General features: G+C 40.4%; 2 protein-coding genes across 13 annotated transcripts; one reads left to right on the plus strand and one right to left on the minus strand.

Annotated features, from left to right (window-relative positions):
• The first annotated feature begins 1,763 nt into the window (after window positions 1-1,763).
• On the plus strand, window positions 1,764-14,124 carry il12rb2 (interleukin 12 receptor, beta 2a). 3 transcript variants are annotated; one of them, XM_036211649.1, is made up of 16 exons: window positions 1,764-2,215; window positions 2,402-2,513; window positions 2,710-2,970; window positions 4,150-4,273; window positions 4,345-4,535; window positions 4,654-4,817; window positions 5,073-5,205; window positions 7,054-7,124; window positions 9,260-9,464; window positions 9,566-9,742; window positions 9,831-9,932; window positions 10,030-10,176; window positions 10,477-10,608; window positions 12,962-13,058; window positions 13,137-13,224; window positions 13,291-14,124. In XM_036211649.1, exons 2-16 carry the CDS (start codon window positions 2,453-2,455, stop codon window positions 13,708-13,710), a joined length of 2,373 nt encoding a protein of 790 aa, XP_036067542.1. In that variant the 5' UTR covers window positions 1,764-2,215; window positions 2,402-2,452; the 3' UTR covers window positions 13,711-14,124. The 3 variants fall into 3 exon arrangements, with proteins under 3 accessions (XP_036067542.1, XP_024134717.1, XP_036067544.1); XM_024278949.2 differs by having other exon boundaries at window positions 13,294-14,124; XM_036211651.1 differs by having other exon boundaries at window positions 4,654-4,796.
• A 2,970-nt stretch (window positions 14,125-17,094) lies between these two features.
• Window positions 17,095-22,395, minus strand: serbp1a (SERPINE1 mRNA binding protein 1a). Of its 10 annotated transcripts, none has more exons than XM_024278650.1 (9): window positions 21,966-22,395; window positions 20,807-20,990; window positions 20,464-20,604; window positions 20,293-20,361; window positions 20,031-20,105; window positions 19,755-19,923; window positions 18,614-18,652; window positions 18,345-18,521; window positions 17,095-18,258 (listed from the first exon to the last, which is right to left on the minus strand). In XM_024278650.1, exons 1-9 carry the CDS (start codon window positions 22,222-22,224, stop codon window positions 18,202-18,204), a joined length of 1,170 nt encoding a protein of 389 aa, XP_024134418.1. In that variant the 5' UTR covers window positions 22,225-22,395; the 3' UTR covers window positions 17,095-18,201. The 10 variants fall into 10 exon arrangements, with proteins under 10 accessions (XP_024134418.1, XP_024134416.1, XP_024134415.1 ...); XM_024278648.1 differs by having other exon boundaries at window positions 18,614-18,655; XM_024278647.1 differs by having other exon boundaries at window positions 18,614-18,655; window positions 19,755-19,926.
• Window positions 22,396-22,979: the final 584 nt, after the last annotated feature.

Consider the following 22,979-nt stretch of genomic DNA (forward strand, 5'->3'; position numbering starts at 1 on the left):
ACATAGACGCACTTTAGATGTTTTCTTCTTGTTTGACAAACTTTTGGTTACCTCATGACCCTCTGTAGACCTGAAACACCCCACAAGCCTCGTAGAGATGATCCGATGCAGACAACCACAAAAAATCTCTAAAACCTACAATTTTTTTCTGCTTTAAAGTCAGGTTGCTCCGCTGCTTTTTACAATGCAAGCAATGAAAAGATTTTAGTTTGTATTTATGTCATCTCTAAGTGTAAAGTAGAGCAAGCAGTCCGGAAGTCACTTCAAAGTTCTGTTAAAGGTTCAAAGTTCTGATGAAAAGGTTTTAAATCTTCTAACAAAGCTACGTTTCATCTCAAGAAGTCAAATGATCATACAGTACATGGTAGCGTTTTGTGCCTTTTTTTGTGTTTTACGAAGGCAAACTTTGCCTTTTTTATGTCATTTTGTACACACACACAGTGACAAACTAACACACAATGTAAGAAATAAAATTAGATAATACCAGGAATAGTAAACAGAGATTTGCTAAGTCGATGAATACAGTTGACCACAACCGAAAATAAGAAAGCTGTCTTATTTTAACCCAAACATACATCACACTGTTCTGTGCATAGAGTCCATTGTTGTGTCTGAGTATAGAATTAAGATTATTTCTAATCAAGTTTGCCTTTTTCCTGTCTCACGTATTTTACCCACAGTTCCACATGCTTTATTAACAGAGATGCTAAAGAGGTTTTAATCTCCTGAAGACTCACTCCTATCAAAATGTGCTTTTGGTGATTTAACATGTTCTTGTAGCATTTTTCTCACGATGGAGAACAGATATCAAGAAAATGTATATTACAATTGCATTTCTGAGTATTTCTTTAATCAAATTGTTGTGGACCTGGAGCAAACAAAAAAATGAAACTGGTAAAAGCTTCAGTGACGAGGATGCTGGTCAATGGGCCACAAGCTCCCTGTTCCGTTCCATTCGGATACATTCACTTGTGGTCCACTAGATCCGTGTACGTCTCAGTTTTCCTCCTCTGAGCTGTCATCTGGCTCAAACTGTGGCTTAATAGCTCCAATATTTGTACCTGTAATGATAAGTTGAGGTTGTGAGGGGCTGTAAGTTAGTAAGAGAGAGTGTAAACAAAGTGATGATGGGAAATGTAGGCAGGCTTACTCTGTGGCAACAGTCCCACCCACAATTTAGAAGTAAATTTCTGATGAACTCCTGCAAAAAATATCCTAAAAAACGACACAGGTTTATTGATTTAGGCTAAAAACATCATAATCATGATTAAAAGACCAGTGAGAATGCTTTTACAACAGATCAAAAGATTATTGGAATGGGTCTTAATGAATTAAGAAATGAAACAATCAAAAGCTAAAATTAAATCATTTCTTAAAATGTTGTTTTACTTTGCTCATTGAACCAGCTGTCATATTAATGCCTTGGTGTGACCCCTGCAGTTTTCCCATGACAGTAGAGTGCCATAAACCGTGAAATTATTCCAATTCACACCCCACAGAAAGTCTACAGGGACTTCCCCAGCCATATGGCTCCTCTTAAGCCCCCTTAACCCTCCAACAAAACTCATACATGCACTACCTGAACACAGTTAGAGTTTATAATCAGCAAGTTTTAACCTAAATACATGAAAATAAAAAATACATTTCCTTTAAGTTCCAACTGTTGTCAGTAGTGCAGGTTTTGTCATGTATCAACTCTTTCTGCATCAGCAGGTGCAGGAAAATGTGCAGTTTTGAGGGGAAAGTCCCAAACTGCACCTCATGGTGACTACACTGAGGGAGTGATAGACAGCGGCGGGCTGAGAGACAAGTGGAAGGCTTGCCATCAACACACAGCTCATTTTATAAACTTTTTAAAGGGATGTTGTAAAGATAAAGGAGTCCATCGTCTGGTTTGTGTTCAGGTTGTTTTGAAAATTCGATATTTGAAAAAAAAAGAAAACAGGAAATGTAATAGGTAATTAGAAACGATTTGGACGGATAAGACAGTCAAACTGTTTTTAAAAAGATTTAGTTGTTTATTTGTTTGTGTGAGAGTGGGCGCTTGTTTCTGCGCGCGCGCGTGTCGTCACTGCTGAGAAGACTGATGTTGGAGTTGGTTGGCTGCTCGTCAGCGCAGGCGGCACGGTGTGTAGACGCACCGCCTCAGGTGAAGATATCCCGCACGATAACGGACAAAGCTCAGGGGAGTTGAACGCTGGACGGTGACCCTGTGGTGAGTCCATGTCTCCGCTTTCCTGCGCGCAAAGATGGTTTTACGCAGCTGCGCCATGAAAGCTGAATTTCTCCTCATTGTTGTTTGTGAAATCTCATTTTCCTCTAAACTCATCGTTTAGGCTATTTATTATCAGACGTGTCTCTATTTGGCGGCTAAATCTAGTTTTTGTTTTGTTTTTTAAAGGAAATGTTTAAGTTTTAACAACAATGTGAGGCGCGCGCGCAGTGACGCACAATGTTTTGGTCATGGCCCATCGGCCCTGCCGTCATCCTGGTGGCTGTGCAGATCTCCATTGGTAAGTTTGAACAATAATGTGTGTATTTCTAATTTTGTATTAGTCTGAACTTGTGTAAGTGGTGGAAGAAAGTCCTCTTGAAGATGCCTTGATGACATATGTGTGCAGGCTGACCTTTCCAGGCTGAAAAAATAGACTAAGATAATTCTAGAAACTTCTACCAAAAAAAAGTTCTACTGAACACTTCTGCTTTTAGGTGAGAAGTCCTGCGTCCTCTGGTCTAGTGCTGGTCTTGAGGTGCTGCGAGGTTCCACTTTCGAGGTGTACTGCACCTTCAATTGCAAGAACAAGCTTTACATTTACAGCGGCAGTCCTCCCCAAAAGCAGAGCCACCGGGTCTTTAACGACACAACTATCTACCTAAAAATTGAACACCTAACAAGTAGCAGAACCTTCAGCTGCAAGTGTGAGGAAAAGCCGGAACTGGATCCTTGTGGACAGGACATCTCCACTGGATGTAAGTGGAGAGCTTCTCCTCCGACGCACAGGTTTTTCTGTTTTTTTTTTTGTTTTTTTTTCTGCATGCACAAGGGTGCACTGCACCCAGAGTTTTCTAGAAATACTATTTTTTTTATTTTGTATATACAACTTCTGTTATCTTCATCAACACCCTGTGCACAGTGCTACAGTGATGACAGAGGTGTTGCGTTTTTGCCTCTAACACATATAGTTCTCTATAATATGTTCTTTTTCTGAAGCAGGGGTCTGCAACCTTCAACTAGTTTGATCGTGTATTGATCTATTTTAAAAGCCTTTCCAGCAGTCATTTAATTATGATTATTCTGTTTTTAAGCCTAAAATTAGAAAACCTGAGTCGTTCTCTATGACATGTTAGGAGCACTTCTTGATTAAATAAAAAAAATGCAATTTTAAGCTAAATTTTGTTCATAAGTGTCCTCCATTGTGAGAAAACTCCACAAGAAGATGTTAAAAACACCAAAAGCATGTTCCTTTCTAATCGAAGTTGGTCTTCAAAATCCATTTAGGTCAAATTCTCAGTTGGATACTGCTTTGTATTTATTTTGTTGTGACTATTATGATAAAAATGAATAAGCATAAACATTAAACCACTCATTTTTTCAAAAAATGAAATAGTTTATAACTTGACAGTTTCTTAGTCATAAATTTGTAAACCTAACTAACCAAAAATTAACCAAGCAATCTCTGTATCATTCGCTTTTCAGCTCAATATCAAAAACGGAAAACAATTTTTTCTTTTTTGATTTTAAGTTGAAAAACAAATAAAACATGGATTCTAAGTTATCCTTACCTATATTTTCAAATCTTTGATTTTATTAAAAAATAGACAGTCCACTTTTATTATCTGGCACATCTTATGCATGAATTAGGATTGTGCTGAAACTAGTTTTTCTCTGGTTCATGCGGATAAAAAAATCCATCAGATTGTTTTGGTACAATTTTGATCAGCATGAAGTATTATGGCTACCATAGTTAGAGGGAATGATGCACACTGTGCTTCATTTGATTGTGCACGACTTGAATAAAGTTTCACTTATCTGACTTTTTTTTTTTTAGCTCAAATTGTTGAGCCTCATGTTGCAGACCCCTGATCTAAACCTCTTTAAAACTCAGAAGTTGAACTTCTCTTTCAATGATTTGTCTTTTAATGTGTCAGACCCCCCAGATCGCCCCAAAGACATTTTCTGCGACTATGAAATCCAAAATTTAGAGAGTGGTGTTATAAACTGCTCTTGGAATGGAGGAAGGAACACTTTTCTGCGGAATCACTTTGAGTTGGGGTGAGTCAGAAAAACATTTCCAAAAACACAAGTATGCACTTTCAACTGAAGCCTACCTTTCTGGGTTGAAGGGTCAGAACTGTATCTGGTAACGGGACAGAAGGACTGCTGCTGCTCAATGTGTCAAGAAAAGAATCAAAGAGGCTGTCGGTGAATTTCAACATGTCCAGATCTGTTGATCGTATTTCTGTGTGGGTTCGTGCCCACAACTCCCTGGGCTCTGCAGTGTCCGCGGTCGTCAACTACACACTCAGTGACAGAGGTAAGGCTGGTGTGAATTCCGTTGAGTTGTGATTCTTGATTCTCACAGAGCAGAATCTTGTAGTTGTTTCAAAGTTATGTTCTTGACTTCCTTCGATGTTTTGTCTTAATCTGAGCAGCAAAGCCATCGGCCCTCAGTCTTGGCCAGCCCGATTGCTCCTCCAGGGAGTGCAGACTCAAAGTGGAGCAGCCTTTGAACGTGTCTTACCTGGAGATCCAATACAGAGCCGACCACCAACAATGGACATCCAATCCGGACTCTGTAAGAAGATGGAGCTCCTCGGTACTTGAAGCTCATTGGGGTTTGAGAGCTGTAGAAGCTTGTGTGGGTTTTGCAGTGATAAACATACTCATGTGATCAGTTCATTCATCCTCTGCTGATTCAAAGCTGAAGGCTGACATGAGTGGCTAAGCTACAGTTAAATCACAATGACACACCAGTTTCATTTATTTAACCCTGGATGATTCTTTATGTACTTTCACTGACTACCATAAACAGGAAAAACCAAGTGGCTAAAATGACTTTCTGAATTTGCAGACTTCATCTCAGGCCCGGTCCATCGGATCTCTGGAGCCCCACAGGCTGTACCATTTCAGAGCCAGATCCAAGTTTCGCTCTGGCCTTTGGAGTTCATGGAGCTCAAACGTCTCAGGCTGGACTCAAGAGGAAGGTAAGGAGTTTGCCTCCCGTGATTTTGCACTCTGAACGCACCCAGCTCTGCATAACTTCATATATCATTGTCATCAGTCACATAAAGCTGGGTTTAATGCAGTAATCAACTCATCACTGACTACCTGAAGGAAGCCACAGAAACAAGCTTCAGCGGTTTGATTGTTAAAAAGCAAAACCAACAATTGATGATAAGAAGAAGTGTGCACAACTTCTTTAATTTAGAGAGTTTACCATAATGTAGATTGTTTGGGTAGATTTCTGTTAGCTCCGTTGAAATACTGCAAGGTCATGAAGAGGAAAGCATAGGTTTATGGGAAATCTCTCTGCATGTCTCATCTCTACCACTGATGGTGTAAAGATATTCAAAGATAATGTCTGTACGTGCATGTATGTGCTGTAAATGTGGAACTGAGACGGCTCATCAGTTTCCATGTGAAGGAAAATGTAAGAAGCATCAGAGTGAACTTATAGTTTTAAAGTGTTTAAAATGTTTAAAGTTTTTGCATAAATTCTGTTTTATTTTGATGGTTTTGATGGTATGGATTCTACGGCCTTTAATGGTTCCAGAAAAAAAAACTAACTAAATAAATAAATAAAAATAGAAAAAGTGAAAAAAATTGTGATTTAAAATGCTTTTTTTTTAACATATTTGTTCCTTAACTCAATGTGTTTGTGTATTTCAGATTCCAGATATTATATTAAGTTGGTATTTTCTTTTTTTAAGTCCTACTTTCAAAAACCAAAAACTAGGACATCTGCTTTTTGAGGTTTTAGCAGTCAATCCAAAGTTAGAAGCAGCCTGTCAAAACAAAAGTAAAGAAATGAAAGTTGCGGCTTATAGCATGTCAGCTGTTGAGGAATGGGCAGCTGGTTTTTATGAAGTAATTCTCTGCTTCTTGGTTGCACTAAACGCATCGACTGCCTCAGCTGATCCAAGCTTTTTTTGGGGTTCAACTCTGCAGCTTTAGGAAATCAAACTTTAAAAATAATCAAAAAAGAAAAACTGATCCGCAGCAGAACTTTAAATCCTTCATAGCAGCAGAAATCTGCAGAAGCAATGTCCTAGAAAATGACACAAGTTTTTCATTTTGGATAAAAATGGCAAAATGATTAATAAAAACGCTGTAAAAATAGATAAAAAGCATAATAAAGAAAAAGAAAAACAGTTCCAGGCAAAATGTAGACAGCAGTGCTCTTAGGAGAGAAATTCTTATAACCTTAGCCTGGATTTTTTGTATTTTCATTCAAAAATATGTTGATTAGTTTTTTGACAATTTCTATTCTTGTCGTTTTTATAAAATTACACCTAAAATGTTCATTCTATGTTGTAAAAAACAGTTTGTTAAACATGTTTGGAATTTCCACAGCAAAATGAATCACATTGTTCCAGACAGAATTTTCTGTTTTTGTATTATTTTATGTCTAGTTTGTGAATACAACATGGAAAAATGAAAAAATAAAGGTAGTGTTACATAAGGGTGGTTGTGCTGATTAAAATAATCCCACATAAGCAACTAGGTAGTCTTTAAAAAAGACCATAGGTTCTAATGGTTTAGAAATAAATGTTCTAAATTTACAATTTTGTGTGTGATTTCATATGATGATTATTTGCAGATAATAAGTGGCTGGCAAATACTGTAACTAAAAAAAAAAAGAATCGCGATTCATTTTTTTGCAGATTTGCAATTACTGTAATTAGTTCATTTTTTTATTGATTCTCAGCCCTTAAAAAAATAAAACAATTTTGCAGTAAAGTTTTATTTTAATAGATGATGAAAATTCTTCCGCTTCTATTAAGGCAAAAAAATGATTGATTTCTCTTGTGTTTTCTTTTGTTGCTTTCTAGCTCCCGCCCGAGCGCTGGATGTGTGGGTTGTTTGTGGTCCTGACTCTAAATCAATGATGGTCCTCTGGAAGGTACGTAAACAAAAATATTTGCAGGAATAGGACCTTAAATAACCCCATTGGATTTTGTTTTTGTTCCTAATAGAATGATGTAATACCACATTCACCTTACATTTTGTTGTTTTGGAGACTGCATTTGGCATCTCTTCACATCTGCAGTTTTGTGCAGAAAGGAATGTTATAGACCTGTCAGTGGTCTCGTTTTCATAAATGACGAGTGTGAAATGTTAACATTTCTACACCTGCAATTTTAGCAGAGATTGTGCAGTTTTTATGCTCCATCGTTTTGTTGTTTCACTGTTAACGCGTCTTTGTCCTCTGGGTTTTCAAGACACATTAAGACTCTTCAGGCTAACAATGTCAACAATGTGTTCCATCTCTATGCAGGACAGATTTAATTTTCCCAGAACATTATTAGAAATGCTTACAATCATTTTTAGAAACTGATAAAAAAACAATATCCTTCTGGTTCCTTAAGTCCAAACGGGAAAGTTGTTTTTTCTTCTAAGTATTGTTCAATAATTTGTGGGATCCTGCAAGCTCTGTCTCAAATTCCTCCATGGTTTTTCAAAGGAATACAATTCTCTCCTATTGGCTATTAAGACAGATACTTGAATTCTTAGATTATTTGTTAAATTTTGACATCGGCCTTTCAAAAACGCTAATTTGCAAGTGTTTTTGTTTAGTAGTTGTTAAATAGTTGAATGCGCTTCACCATGAGGTGGTGAGAAAGTGATTAGTTGGTGCTGACAGGAGAAGGATTATGTTCCAAAGTGGCTCCACGCTTCTGTTCCACGTCCCTTTTCAATCAAACATAAGTTAAATTTGACTGCAGAGTGTGGTGGCAAATTTTTTTACAGTATTTCCTTTTGTTTGTGCTGGACCTTTCCCTGGATCTTGGCTTGTCCAAACACTAAACCAGCGCTGTTAGTGATGCTCTAAACTGGACATCATCGCCCTCAGACCCTTCTTCTTGATCACTATCAGTTACACCTTGCTAGAACCGAGACGTACCCCTTTTACCTTGGTGGCATGGATAGATTCCTCAAAGAGTTTGGTCCATATTGACATGATAGGATTACACAGTTGCTGCAGATCTCTATGATGTAAATCTCCTGTTCCAGCACATCCCAAAGGCGATCTATTGGGTTGAGATCTGGTGACTGTGGAGGTTATTAGAGTCCAGTGATCAGCCCGAGTAGATCAGCAGTTTGTGAAATACTCAGACCTGGCACCAACAACCATCAGTCACTTCAATCAGCTTTCTTCCTCATTCTGATGCTCAGTTTGAACTGCAGCAGATCGTCTTGACTATGTCTACGTGTCTAAATGCATTGAGTTGCTGTCATGTGATTGGCTGATGAGAAATTTGCATTAACGAGCAGTTGAAGACATGTGTCTGATAAAGTGGTCAGTGAGTGAGTATGTTAAAATAATAATCCAGGTGTAAAACATGCACTTGATGTAAAGTAGAACCTCACCATCTCCTGAAGTTGCAGTAACTGGGTGTCAGAGGAAAGACATCCTCAGCTGTTCTCTGTACGTCAGCCAGAGTAGAGCTAAGTTCAGATTCGTGAGCTGTTTGGTTGCACAAGTTGAAACCATTAGAAACATATTCTAAGGCCGTCATACAATCAGTGTTTTGTTTATTTTAGTTAACTTAAGACTCACAGTTCTGCATTGTGGATGTGCAACACTGCTATCCACAGGGTTTCAAGTCTCTGTGTCTTTCTCAGTCAGCCCTGTAGCCACAGTGACACCAAGCTTCCTGCTTCTCTTTTTGGTTCTCCTGACAAAAGGTCACATTTTTTACCACTTTTTATTTACACTACCCTTAAAGACACTGACCAACACACACAATTACACACCCTTAATGACCGTTAACCCTCCCGTTGCCTCACACATGTAAACTCATTCTTTGATAGCCACATCGACCCGGAGAAGTAAGTGAAACCTGACAGCAAACACCGAGTTTCAGTTTACAGGAAGACCAGAACTTGAACAGAAATGACACACTCATTTAGCTGATCTCGAGCGCCCTTTACTTCAAAGCGTTTGTGACCTTTTCCCCTCTCCTTGTCTTCTACGTCCTTAAGTCCACCTCTAAAGCAGCTACGATTTACTTGAAAAACGTATTCTTTCTGCAGGAACCCAACGTGTCCATATCCAGAGGAAAAATCACTCAGTACACAGTCAGAGTTTCCAGCCCAAGCCTGAACATCATCACTAATGTGAGTGCCGATTCCAGGAATTATTCAGTCCCACTCTGCAGTCACTATGAAGTGACAATGTGGGCTCACAACTCAAAGGGGATGTCGCCTCCTGCCACCATGACGTCCCTTTACACTGAAGGTAAGCATCGTAAAGACATTTGTTTAAGTGCACGTCTGTTGATGGATGTATTCCCAGTAGAGGATAGCTGCACTCCTGACAGATACTTCCCTCTTTTTCAGCCAAGCCGCTTAGAGATGTGAGAGCAACAGTAAACAGCGACTCTGTCACCATCTCCTGGAGAAAACCTAAACTCGCGCCTGCCATGTACGTGGTGGAGTTGTACCCAGAGGACTTCCTGCTAAATGAGCTCCAATGGGTTCGGCTGAACAAAAGTGAAACAACCGCTGTTCTTTCAGGTTTGGTCCACACATCTGAACCTGTGTTGAACAATCAGTAATCTCCTGTTTCGGTTCTGCAACCTACTTGTTTTGCTCCTTATTGCAGGAATCAAGCCCTATGAGTGCTATGAGGGAGCTGTGTATGTCTTCTACAACAAGAGCTTTGTAGGCAAGACCCGGTCTAATCGAGTCGCTGCTTTGGAGTCAAGTGGGTGTCAGCATTTTTAAGATTTTCAAAGGAGTAAAACTGGGCAGCATTTGAGAGGAGGGCCTCTTTTATACTCAGTTCTGTTTGTTTTTTGCAGAGCCTAAAAGTAGTCCATCGTTTGAAGCAAAAAACAAGGGAAACAAAGTGATAATAACCTGGAAGATGCTTCCCAGAGCGTTCCGCATGGGCTGCATCACCCAATATACCATCTATGTAGAGAGCAGCACTGGAGACCACATGAATTGTGAGAAAAAAATTCACTTTTTTACTGGTTTTGATTTATTAGAATAAAGTTTAATTAGAAGGACTTTGCACTCTAAAGGGTTAAACATTATGACTCATAATTGGTTTCATATTCACAACTTAATGTTAATTGCATCACATTTTTTTAGCACTCATTGGAAAAATGTTATAATTTCTCCTGTCCAGTGATAGATCCATTCTGGTTTAACTGTAAGGGTTTAAAGTAAGCTCAGTGTGTTTGACCTGCAGCATGCAGACAACTAATTACATTTATGGTGAGTCCTCTACATTTTGTTTTCAGACTCTGTTGGAGCCTCTGAGACAACATTTGAGATTAAAAATCTATCTCCCGCTATCTACACCCTGTGGATGACTGCTTCAACTGCCAAAGGAGAAGGTCCTAAAAGTCAAAAGGGCAAGTTCCCCATCAAACGTAAGACATTTTTTGAATATTTTTTTATATTTGTGAGTGGATTTGGGAGATTACCTGATACTTTTGGTTTTGGGTCGGTGTGTTTGCCAAAGGAACACTTGTGCTGTCCTTAGAGTGTTGAAATGATGCAGATCTGTTTTAAGTTTGTTCTCTGGGAACGGCGTGTTTGGATTCTATCAGCTGAGGAGCTCTGTTCTCCTTCTCTGTGGTCAGGCACCACTAACAACTTACTGTAAGATCACATCTTTACTATTTAACACACTTTTAGATAAGAAAACTGTGTTGTTGATAAGAAACATTTTAATGGAGACAATTGGCTGAAAAGGAGATGTTTGTTAAGTCAAAGAAGAAAAAAGAAATCATGATCCAATCAAATCTTTTACAGTCTTAAAAAACTTTTTAAAATAAATAATGCAGATACATGTTAATGAATAAATAATAAAGTCCTATTCCAATTGTCTTTTAACCTATTCTAAAAGAGTTTCTATTTTTTTTTTTAGTTATTATGGTTATGGTTATTTTTTTTAGCCAAAGTAGGTCTAATAAAAACAGTCATCTCTTAGGACATAGTTTCTGCAGAGCAGCAGGAGTTTATTATAAATTCACCACACAGTTGTAGGAGGGACCGTCTGCCTGGAGAAGCATTGGAAACTGCAGCAAAGGCTGATGGGAATTGCTGTGAGGACGAAGCTAAGAGAAAGGTCAAACTTGGGAAATGGCTCCCTCTGGTGGTCGGAAGAAGAGACAGACGTCTGATCTCTGAAGGCGTATTCACACCGAATGCGATTCGTGACGCAAATTTGCGTGCTCCGCCCCTCTGTTGTCACACAACTAATTTCCTGCTAGTCGCCTCTCGAAAAAAGTGTTCTTGGGCTTGATGCCATGAGGCAGCATGAGGCTGCATGTGGGAGGAGCTACCAGCTAATGCGTTTAGGGTGACCACTATAAGGAACGGTGTCTGTGGATATCTCACTGAGAATGTATGGAAGACACGGATGTGGTTGAGAATTAAGGTTTATTTATTGTGAAGAGTTCTAAAAACACATCGGTAATCTTGTCTCCCTGTTTTGATTGATCGGGTTAGGATTATTATTAAAAGATTTTCCCACTACAGGGCGCTGTGTCTTGAATGACAGCTGCTTCCGCTGTGTTTCTGTGTGTCTGTGGCTGAGCTTGAAGGCTCTCTGTCTAGTATTAACCCAAGGGGGGAAAAATAAAATCAGGAAACCTTTTTTTTATGTCTGGATGAGGCCCCGCAGCTCTCTGTCCACCGGCATGTCAAGCAAGTGAGCTCCACCATGGGACCGAAAGCTGGCAATCTGTCCAGAGCGTACCCCAACTTCGCCCCAAAGTAGAGGGATGAGCTCTGCAAACCCGCAGCTCCAGTGGTGGAAAAGATGGAAGTTCTGGCCAAAAATGCTTGCTTTGGATTAATATTCTACCTGCTGATCGAGTCGCTGAAAACGTCACATGCCCAAAGCTGAGTTCCTGATTGGCAGATGCGATGCGGAGACCTGTCAAACTTCAGATATTTAAATTTTGGCTTTGCCGCCTGACACGTGCCGCGTCGCTCAAATCAAGCTGCAGGCAGACCTGTCACTCAAATCACATCGTGGCACTTCAGATTGCCTCATGTCGCATGTGTTCCATTGACTTAACACGGAAACTGGCTGCCTCCGCCGCGTGAGTCGCGTTCGGTGTGAATGCACCTTGACATCTAGCATTACTCGTGCAACAAAGATGGTGAGCAATATTGGAGCTATCCAGTCGTACTGTTTTATTATTTATTTTCTACACAGTAACCACAACATTTTTCTCTTGCATTTTTTGTCTGCTCCGGATTCACAACTATTTGAACAAAGAAATATGCAGAAATCCAATTTTAAGCTTAAATTACTTTTTATTTGTCCTCCATAATGGGAAAAAGGCCTCAAGAACATATAAAAAAGACCAGAAAAACTATTTTTATTGGAGTGGATCTTTGTTTTTAAATGGTAACCAAACCCTAAATCAACTTTTTTGAACTGTTGAACTGTTGGCTTTAAAAGTGATGTATGTTGGTCATTGACAAATTTTGGACAAATTAGAATAAACTTGCGTTATTCTTGAAAATATATCCAAAAAACCTTCTGTTTGCTGCCCCCTATAGGTTGAATCAAGGTATTACATCTGAATTTGTGATTGGTCAAATCATTGAAGTCCCATGTCATGATATGCAGCTCTAGTCATGATAACAGTCCTGTTCCTCAGCCCCACCACTCTGACTAGACTTTTAAATTTCTGTTGTGAGTTTGCTCCTCTAAGTTTAAAGATTCTGTGCAGCAGTTTTAATCTTACCGGTGGACTTTTGCAGAAGATGACCACCCATCCCTCCTGCTTGAGTGTGTGGTCGCTGTCCTGATGGTGCTGCTTCTGCTCTGTCTGTGCCAGAGTGCAGTGGTGAAGCACAGGTAGACATACACTGAATACCTTTACACCTTGTTAGCAATAAATTGCCATAAAAACTGTTTTAATTATGGTTCCTACAGGTTCTGGGAGCTGTTCCGGTGCCTCATGCTGGATGTTGTTCCGGATCCTGCAAACAGCAAGTGGGCAAAAGAGTGCATCAAAGAGAAGGTATGACAGGGAGCTGTCTTTACAGCAGTTTGTGTTCTCCGTCTAATCAAATCCTTCCTTTTGAAGCAGGGCAGGCTGAGCATCCAGCTGCTGTCCAGTGGATCCACTTCCACGGACAAGGAAGAAGACGTCAACATGGTGGATGTGGAGGAGCTTTTCAAGCAGACCATTGACACCCCCCTGCCCACAGGCGACTCGACACAGCTGATCAGTCGGAGCCCGGACGTGGACCTGAATACACTGATGTACCCTGCTTTGACCACGTACATTAAGAGCCTGTCCCACGACTCGGACACAAACACCACGGTGGACTACATCTCGTCAGACGGCCCGGAGAGCATGGAGGAAAGGGAGGATGAGGACGTATTCGGGGGCATGTCTTTCCTACCCAGTCACGGCATCTTCTTCACTGAGATGCTGCAGTTTGATGGGAAGCTGACGCTGGATGCTGTAAAGATTGACTGCAGTGACATGCAAATCACTTAATGGACCTTTGACATCTGGATTTCCTGAAGAGAGAAAAACATCCCCCTGATCTTTTTCCTCTTATTGATCTATCTCTCTTACGAGATATACAAGAACTACCTCCAATCTCTATACTGCTAAAGTTGGCGCTTCAGCAACAACAACAAAAAAATCATAGAATGCATTATGACTTCTTGGACTGCTACAGACACACTAAGTCTTAAAAGTTGCAGGAAACTGTGTCTTTTTGATGAAAAAACAGGTCAAAATAAATCTTCATCTTTGTTTCTTTGCTTCACTTTTAGCCTCATCATGGAATTATCAGCCACTCTTTTTTTCCAGTTATTTTTTGACACAGTTTGGTGTCTTAACTGTGATTTTATACAATGAAGGTGTAAAATTGACCTTAATGTCTGATCAAATAAAACAAATGTATGCATTGTTTTTGTTAAAAAAGTTCATGGTATTTCAGTTCTGTGGTGAATTCAAGTGTCTGAGCAGCAATATTTTTGTAAAAGGAGAATTTGCGAGTTCAAAAAGACCAAGAAATGTCATGAATCAGGCAGTGCCTGTCCTTGTTATCTGCTGGGGGGCGCCGCCCCTGCAGGTTATTACTCAACTCAGCTTTTCCCGCCCAACTATTGTGATATAAGTCCAATATGAAAAGGACACATATAAGTATATATAGATATATAAAACAGATAATTTAACTAAATAATTATTCAACATTAGCTTATGTATTGGTTCATTCTCTTTCTCTATAAGTGTGGGTCGATGATATTACCTCACCTTGAGGAGGTGGTTGATACAGTGAAGTTAGAAGTGGCATTATTGTTTAATTTAAAATAATGCCAAAACTATATATAATGAAAACTTTGTGAAACTCCCAAACTACAAAGATTCAACTCATTTATTATGTGCTTGTGCTGATGATATCAGTGACTTTGGAAAATTGTGATTTTAATTAGTTCATTTATACGGTTCTTTGAGAGGGTTTTAAAGTATTTTGCTTAATTTTAACATTTCAGATAATCTAGTGGTTTAGCTGTTGTCAGCATTAACCATGAATTATGATGTTTGATGATGTCCTTGACGATTTTGCAACACACAAGGGCAGAAAAGTCTAAATCTAGGTTGTTTTAGCCTTACCAAAGCCCAGCAACTTTGTGTATGCAGATAGTGTAAGTCAGGGGTTTTAAACTGGCAGCCATGTGCGGAACCCAAGTCGATATTTTGTGGCACACACTTTAACATGAAAGTTTAATGTTGGTACAGTGTTTTGTATGAATGGCACTTACACAGTGCTGTGTGTGGAGCTGACAAACCAACCAATCACGGTAGGGTATATAGATCTTGGAGGCGTGACATTGACCGGGGCTGAAGCAGGGAAACTTTTTTGGGCAGGAACCCTGACACCCCCCTCAACAAATCACAATAATGAGTTCTTTACTTTTTTTGTTTAAGAAAATGACTATTTGCACGCAATTTTCTCAACATGTGCAGCAAGTGCTGTATGAGGTTCCATTTGTGTCAAAAATATGTTTTTTATTGCTTAATAGTACATAGATATGAATAAATGTTCAATAAACTTGTTCCGTAGATATAGACAATGGACCAAAGATATAGACAGAGGACACAAAAACATCATTTTTGGCACAAATGGAACCCCATAGCCTCAGCCAGACTCTGCCTTCAGTGGCCCCAGAGTAAAATGAGTTTGAGACCCCTGGTGTAAGTAGTAATTTATTATATGATGCTTTATGCTGTCAGTGTTCCTAATTAAAAACTTATTGACTTATTCAATTGATACAATTTGGAGCTAATTATCAAAAAACCTTTAAAATGATTTTAAGAGGGAAGAATGCGCTGTTTTCTTACATACTTACATCCTATAATTTTCTTTAATTTCCCTGCGGGCACGTCCCAAATGGATTAATAAAGTTGTCTATCTATTTTGTTTTCTGGTGGGGGCTCCATGGTGACGCAGTGGTTTTCTGTGTGGACTTTGTATGTTCTCCCTGTGCATGTGTGGGCTTCCTCCCACAGTCCAAAAACATGATTCATGGGTGAATTGGTGACTCTAAATTGTCCCTAGGTGTGAATGTGAGTGTGAATGGGTGTACCTGGGTTAAGCTCTGGCAACCCCAAGGAATAAAATCTGTTAAGAATAGGATGGATAGATGTTTTTAGGGGACGGCGCATTTGAGCTTTGCATAGGGCTCCTCATGACCTTTAACCAGAACTGGAACCAGGGATTCAGGTGTCCCAGACTTCTGTAAAAGCCCCCTGTTGGTAGACTGTTTCCCTGCACTCTGAAGCAGTGTCTTGAATTACTCAGAGACAGCATGGCTAATCACTGGGGATGTAAAAGATATTCGATACGCATCAAAAAATCGATCAGGCAGTGGGAGTAACAGCAGAATCGGTTAGGGATATTACAAATAGATACATATCGAAAATTGATCGACTATCTGCTGTATTGTTAGAAAACCACAGATAAGAACAAGATCATGCAGGTTAAAAGGTATAAAATTATTTAAGGCGTAAATAATTGATTTCTGGCAAACTGCAGTAACTTGTCTACATTCTTTTGGAGGCGTTCCCTAGTTACATGTAGATCTGTAGCTCTGAAGGGTAGGGAGAAAGGTCAGCTGCAGACCGATTTTTGCTCTCACTAATGTCAGATTCTCTATTGTCCTGTTTGTGACGCCAGTTTCTTCAAGTATAATAGTAATGAATTAGATTTATCTGCACTTTTCCAGGCGCCCAAGGTGCTTACATTGCATATCCATTATTTATTTACTCCTGATTCATACTTGGATCTGCATTATCAGCTCCTCACAGCCTTTTAGCAGCAGCTCAGCTTCCATTTTTTGGTCACCAAAGAGGCAATTTTTCAAAAGAAGTCAGACATTTAGGTTCCAACTCTTGACTTTAAATCCAAATTTTTCCTTGTAAATGTGAAATAGTTTTCCTCTAACCCCATATTTTTTTAATCATGTTTAGTGGTACATATAATTTTCCATTTCTGACTAAATTAAGTTAGTAGTGGTAGTAGTAGTCCTGAATTTCCCTGAGGACTTCCAAAGGGATTAATAAAGTATTTTCTATTACATTCTAATATCAACCTTTGCAGTTTTAAAATCTAGGCTTCAGTCACAGCTACTAAGAATCAGGTTTATTGCTTTTCCCAGCCGTTAGTTACTTCTTAAAAAAACAATTTATAAGCTATACACTTCGGATTTTTCTGCTGTTTCAGGAGTTTCTCATGACCTGTGCAGTGCACACACATACATGCCTCATCTTGTTTCTTGAAATGTTCATCCACAAACCTGAAAAACGGGCACTGGAACTCATTTACAATTACATAATCGTGGCTGAAGAAACAAGAATTTCGTGCACAAAGTTTGTTGACCACCTTTATTTACCGGCAGAGGTCCAATAGCAGGGCTGGATTTCACACATTTTGTAGAGCACTGCAGCTGATCCATACAATGGACAGCTGTATTTCTTTCAGAGTAATTATGCAGCAGTAACACTGTAAAAGCAACTGAACAGTGGAGGAAAGTACGAGTACAGAAACCGAATGGCCGAGTTTACATTTGTGAAGGGGTGGAGTGTGTAAACAGATTTTAAAAAGGCCTCCAGACGCGTCTCTCCCGGTCAAAGCAGAAACGGCAGTAGCTGTCCTGAACCACACTGGATGGGGACAAATGACTGTCAAATACACAATAAAACAAAGATGGAGACGGCGTTTCAGAATTTGAAAATTCCAGATCAAACTTTAGATTAAACCCAGCTTCCTTAAAATAAACCAAAATGCTTTTTAGAATGTTTCAAAGCAGAAAAAGCTGAACTTCTGTATTTAGGGTGCAAACTTGATGTAGGCAGCAGCGTCAAAGTGTCCACTTGCACCGTGTTAAACAACGTCTCCTAAAGGATTTCTGAAAACAGCAAAGATTTACAGGCTGAAGAGAACACAGGAGGAGACCTCCCATTTAAAATATAAAACATACCAGTGCTGAAGAGAAAACTTGTTTTTCCTAAAATCATTGTGAAGTGGAATTTCTTCAGAAAGATTGAGTGTGGCAGAGCTGATGGAGCTGGGGTTGGAGCTCCACGAAGCTCATTGTAAAATGAGCGTAAGCAGCAGCGCCACACACCACATTTGCTTCCATTTCAACAATGCATATATCCAAGCAGCAATTAGAAAACTTTATTAATGGACAATGCATAATCTCTGAAAAAAATACTGTATGAAAACATCCCTGCTACATTGTTTCCAAGTAAAAAACCTCTACCAATAAGTTGCTCCAGAGTAGCAAGAAGTCCTTTTTTTTTTTCTTCTTTTTTTAATCTTTGTTTTCATTAGATAAAACTCAGTCCTCACATTTGAGTGTCATAGTTATGACAGTCTTCTCCATCATTTCGCTTTGCTGAAGGTTCCAGGAACATGCAAGCCTCGTAGAGGAGTCGAGAGGCTCCTGCAGGCCTGAGGATGAGCGAGCGGGCCTAAGCCAGAGCCGGGAAGGCCTCTGGGTCATCCACGTTCGGAACAGACGCAGACGACTGGAAAGAGGAGAGGACGGAATCCGTCAACACAAACGTTCTTTTAACAAAAAGGAGAAATAACTTCTTTGTTTCTCAGCCGATACCTTGTCAGTCCTCCCTCCACGAACCGGCCTGGCTTCACCTCGACCTCTGCCCCCCCGACCACCGCCGCCGCGGGGCCCGCCGCGTCCACGTCCTGGACGGCCCAAGTCTCCGAAGTTTATCTCCAGTTGGGACGTTATGTCGTTGGCTGGTTTCCGGAAGTGATGCTCATCGTCTCCCTGAGTTAAAGGCGTTTAAAGCCCCGTTATCATCTTTTATCATACGATTACAGGATTTGTTTAAATGTACCCAACATACAACGCAGTTTTACCTTGGGCTCCTCAGCCTCAACCTCGAACAGCTCAGGTTTCTGCTAGAAAAGGTAAAGACAGCACGGTCAGACTATCAGAACAAAGACGTTGCAATTTGATTGGCCAAAAAACAAATATAAATTTGCATTTAGGCCATTTGTCATGATAAGTTTGGCTCCTCCCACTAACTTTCAACCAATCATTAATTTGATGCCTGTGCTTGACATGAGTTTGTATTGATGTAAACCTTATATTATTCTTACTTCGATTGTTTGAAATAAACCATTTCTATTCTAATGATATATGAGTGACTAAATGAGCTCTTTGAGGTCCGGGTCTGTCACGTACTCCTGCACTACCTGCCATTACCTGGATCAGGTGAGTGCTGCTTATAAAAGCTGCAAAGGCTGAAGGATTTACAACAAGCTGAACACTCTGAACCATGGATTTTGTTTTTAACCAAAGCTCTCTTGAACCGTACTGCTGATCTAAAACTGAATCAGTGGGCATGTTGAAGGACAGAGAGGGAAAACCAGATCTGTGAAGGTAAAACACTGTCACGGCTGGGAGTTAACACTTACCAAAACAAAACTTCAGTTAAATGATAAATAGATATGGTGTATTAATGGGTTAGCACATTTGGAGAGAAATAGTGCTAAATTTTGGCCAGTGAAACGCCAATGTTTCAGACTAATACTCAAACAGAACTAGTTCTGAAACTTAATTTTCTGCTGGTTTTTCAGCTTCAGACATGTTTGCTACACACCTTACAGTAAATGTTTGGCGTTTCTTCTGCTCCTCATCAGCCCTGTTCTCATGGCTTTAGCTTAGATTAGGCATGTTCAGTCAAGCAGAAACTGGACTCTGCGGATCCAGATAATCATCTGCAGCTGAAGAGGTGGCAGGAGACACCTCCTCTAGCCAGTGGGGAACCTCACTTATATGTCTAAAGTGCAACAATGGTGGGGATTGAACCTGCAGATTATTGACTAATTAGCAGCAGGTAAAACAGGAAAAGCCAAAAAAACAAGCAGATGGTATACCTCAAGGACCAGGACGGGACATCTCAAGAGTTTTAACCCTTATTTTGGAAAAACTGATTTTGACCTGCTACTGAAATAAACAAAAAAAAATCATTTCAGAACGGTGAGGGTGACTCACATCGGCCTTGGACTTGTGCAGCACAAATCCTTTGTTCCAGTCAGCTCCTTCGTTGGCCTTCCGAATGTTGAACTCCACTTTGGCCCGTTCCTTGCCTTGCATGGCTTTCCATTCGTCCAGAGTCATCTCCTTGGGGCCTTCCTCCTTCACTTCCTCCACCTCATTCTCCCTTCAACACAAGGCAATACACATGGATGTTAGCAACATGAGGAATCTGGGCCTTCACGTCCAGACAGGATTTTAAAAACAGAAACCAACAAAACAAAAAAGATTTACTTGTTCTCAGAGTCGGCAGGTGGATGTTCCTCTCCATCGGGATTCTCCTCAGTGGTGTTGGATTGGTCAAGTTCACTGCGCAAACCGATGGAGAACAGTTAGGTTTCAGTGTTCTAAATATTAACCCACACTTCCCCTGCTCATGCTGCACTGTAGCCCACTGTGCTGAAAAGATGCTTAATCAAATTCCAGCTCCAGACATGATCATATACCGGTTTTTCAAATATCATGAGACGAAAAAACTACTTCTGAAACGACTCACTTCAGTTCGTCCTTCACGGTGCCCCAGTTGTGAGATCCACTTCCTCCACGCTTCTCCTCACCTTTCAGACTACTGAAACAAGACGCACTTTAGTCATGATCACAATGCAGGAGCTGTAACCAGGAAGTGCTCCAGTTTTGACGAGACCAACGCCAAAGCACGGGGACTCACGATTTGTCGCTGCCACTGTGTCTGTCAAATTCGCGCTTTCCTCGGGAGTCAAAGCCATCGCTGCGACCCATACCACGACCTCTGCCGCCGCGGCCTCCCCGGCTGCCGCCGCGCCCCCTCATGGGCCTGTCCCCAACAGGTCTGAGAGGACAGAGACAACAAGAGTCAGTCGTTTGGATGAGCTGGTCAACAACAATGTAATTAAAAGCTGCAAAACAGAAAATCCATTTGTGATTATTCTCATAGTTGTTAACAGACTGCTTTAGTTTCAAAATTGATTAATTCGATGTTGGCACAGATGGGTTTAGCTCAAACAGGTTTTGAAATTCAATTCAAAACTCACTTCTCCACTGAGAATTCACCACCTTCAGACTTCTCTACAGCATCACCAGCAGGTCGCTCAAACCGGCGTGGCGGCCGCCTGTCGACAGGTCTTCTGTCTGCGGGAGGACGTCCCTCGCCCTGATTTCCCTGAGGTCTGGAGCTCTCACCTTCTGGCTTGCGACCCATTCTCCTCATGCCAGCACCTGGAGTCGATACAGGATTAAACAATAAAACCTCTGCTAGCCACATATATTAAAATACATATATTAAAAAAAAATCAGATTATGTTGCTTTTGTAAAGTAGGACTAAGTTTGACCTGGAAGGCAAACGGTTAACTGCTACTGGCAAAGCATGACATAAGTCCCACCCATTGACTAAATCACCAGATACCAAAATAGATCTCATCCACTAAACAGCAGCAACAGGCTGCTGCAGCAGCAGCAAGTGCACCTGTCTCACCGTCTCCCACACTGACAGGATATTAGAAGAACGCATCTGGGTCAAAAATGTATCCGATCAGCTCCGTACAAGCTAGCACGATGCACAGAAACAGGTCGAGCTCGCGGCACTATTAATGTGTAGGAAGCGGCATTCACAATAGTAACGGGAGGACTTGTGAAATGGGGCGTTCTCGCGGTACGTTGTGTAGTTTGTAAGTGAGCGCCAATGGGAAGTAAGTGCGGAAAATGTGCTTCAACCACGAGGTTGAATGGCGTGTGGAGCGCCGCTGCAAAAAAACAACGATTTAATCTGATTTTGATGCACGTGTTTAGGATTCTTTCATGTTCGCCATTTCATCGTTTTAGTTAAACAATTACTACTTTACACTCACAACCAAAAACATAATTATCTCTTACAATAATAAATATTGAAATAAAGCTACTTAAAAGAGAAAGTGCTCGATCGAGTAGCAGGCTGAACTCGTGGATACACTTGGCCCGCGAAAGGGTCAGCATGCTGGCCTACAACGTTTTTACCGCAAACGCTTTAGAAAACACGTTCGGACGAAATATGAATAATGTTAGAGTAGCTAAACAACACACACAAAGAAGCTACGTCGACCTCATGTCAGAGGGCTCACCCTAACTAGCTAGTGGTTAAGCAACTGAACATGTTAGCTTAATTCTTCTTGGTTGCGGCTCCGACACGAGCCGCCTGAAGTGATAGAATAGATTACCATCTTTCTTAAGTGGAACTGGTGCTTGGGTCTCCTCCTTCTTATCAGCCAAAGGCGTCTTTCTGTCTTTTTGGGACTCTTTTTTAGGCTGCTTGGCAGCCTGGGCTGCAGTCTTGGCGGCACCAGGAGCAGCAGCCTCCTTCTTCTTCTTAACTTCGGCCTGCTTCAGCAGCTCGAAGGGATCCGACTCGTCGTCAAATAACTGGTCAAACCGATTGGTTATGGCACAGCCAAAACCTTCTTGCATTTGTCCGGGCATGATGGCGCCCCTTCAGCAGGATTTTCCTCCGATTCTACGAGGCTTGGTGCGAGCACTTCGCTAGATGAAGCCACAAGATGGCTGGAAAAGGACCTTCTTCTCTTCCGGTGCGGTTGACATCCGGGACTTCGAAGTTGGCGCGGGTGGGTTGTGTAGTTTCTTTTCTTGTTCTTCCCATAGGTGCGTATTACAGACAGCCGAAATGAAACTCAACTACCCACAATGCAAGAGAATCGCGTACTTCCAGTCCAAAAAATAAAGCATGGTTTCCCTTGTTTGCACTTTTTTCTGCTTTCCAGATACATTAAATTTAACTATTGTTTCTGTAATTATTTTTTTGACATTTTGTTGTATTTTACCACGAGATTCTATTTTGTCGCGTAACGGCATTATATCAAAGATGAAAAAGGTTGTTATGCTAGTTTTTGTTTGAGAGGAAACATAAGTAAAGGATATAGATTATGAACATGTAAGTGGATATTTTAGATATTTATTTTTATCATATGTGAAATATGGTTACTGTACTGTATGCTTTTATACTTTGAATACAATAAAGGTCACTGCTGCCATATAAGGCTTTAAATATCAACATAGCCAATCGTTTTTTTTTTTTTAATTTTAAGTTAGAGTTAAGTCCAGTTTCTTTATAAATTTCACAAAAAACTTCAGCTCACTATAAAAGTAAAGGGACACCGCCCATTTATTTGTTATTACTAAAATAAGTAAACAAAATAATTTTGCACAATTATTATTGT

The sequence above is a fragment of the Oryzias melastigma genome, linkage group LG4, assembly GCF_002922805.2.
Source record: "Oryzias melastigma strain HK-1 linkage group LG4, ASM292280v2, whole genome shotgun sequence".
Classification (NCBI taxonomy): domain Eukaryota; kingdom Metazoa; phylum Chordata; class Actinopteri; order Beloniformes; family Adrianichthyidae; genus Oryzias; species Oryzias melastigma.

Bases quoted from the DNA above. Each gene is read 5' to 3' on its own strand.
- serbp1a (XM_024278641.1), bottom strand. From the start codon at position 22,224: ATGCCCGGACAAATGCAAGAAGGTTTTGGCTGTGCCATAACCAATCGG. The intron at 20,605-20,806 runs GTGAGTTTTGAA...CTGTCCTCTCAG, and splicing joins GGTGAATTCTCAGTGGAGAA to ACCTGTTGGGGACAGGCCCA. The intron at 20,106-20,292 runs GTGAGTCGTTTC...CGGTTTGCGCAG, and splicing joins ACCGTGAAGGACGAACTGAA to TGAACTTGACCAATCCAACA.
- il12rb2 (XM_036211649.1), top strand. From the start codon at position 2,453: ATGTTTTGGTCATGGCCCATCGGCCCTGCCGTCATCCTGGTGGCTGTG. The intron at 4,536-4,653 runs GTAAGGCTGGTG...TAATCTGAGCAG, and splicing joins CTACACACTCAGTGACAGAG to CAAAGCCATCGGCCCTCAGT. The intron at 9,743-9,830 runs GTTTGGTCCACA...TCCTTATTGCAG, and splicing joins AACAACCGCTGTTCTTTCAG to GAATCAAGCCCTATGAGTGC.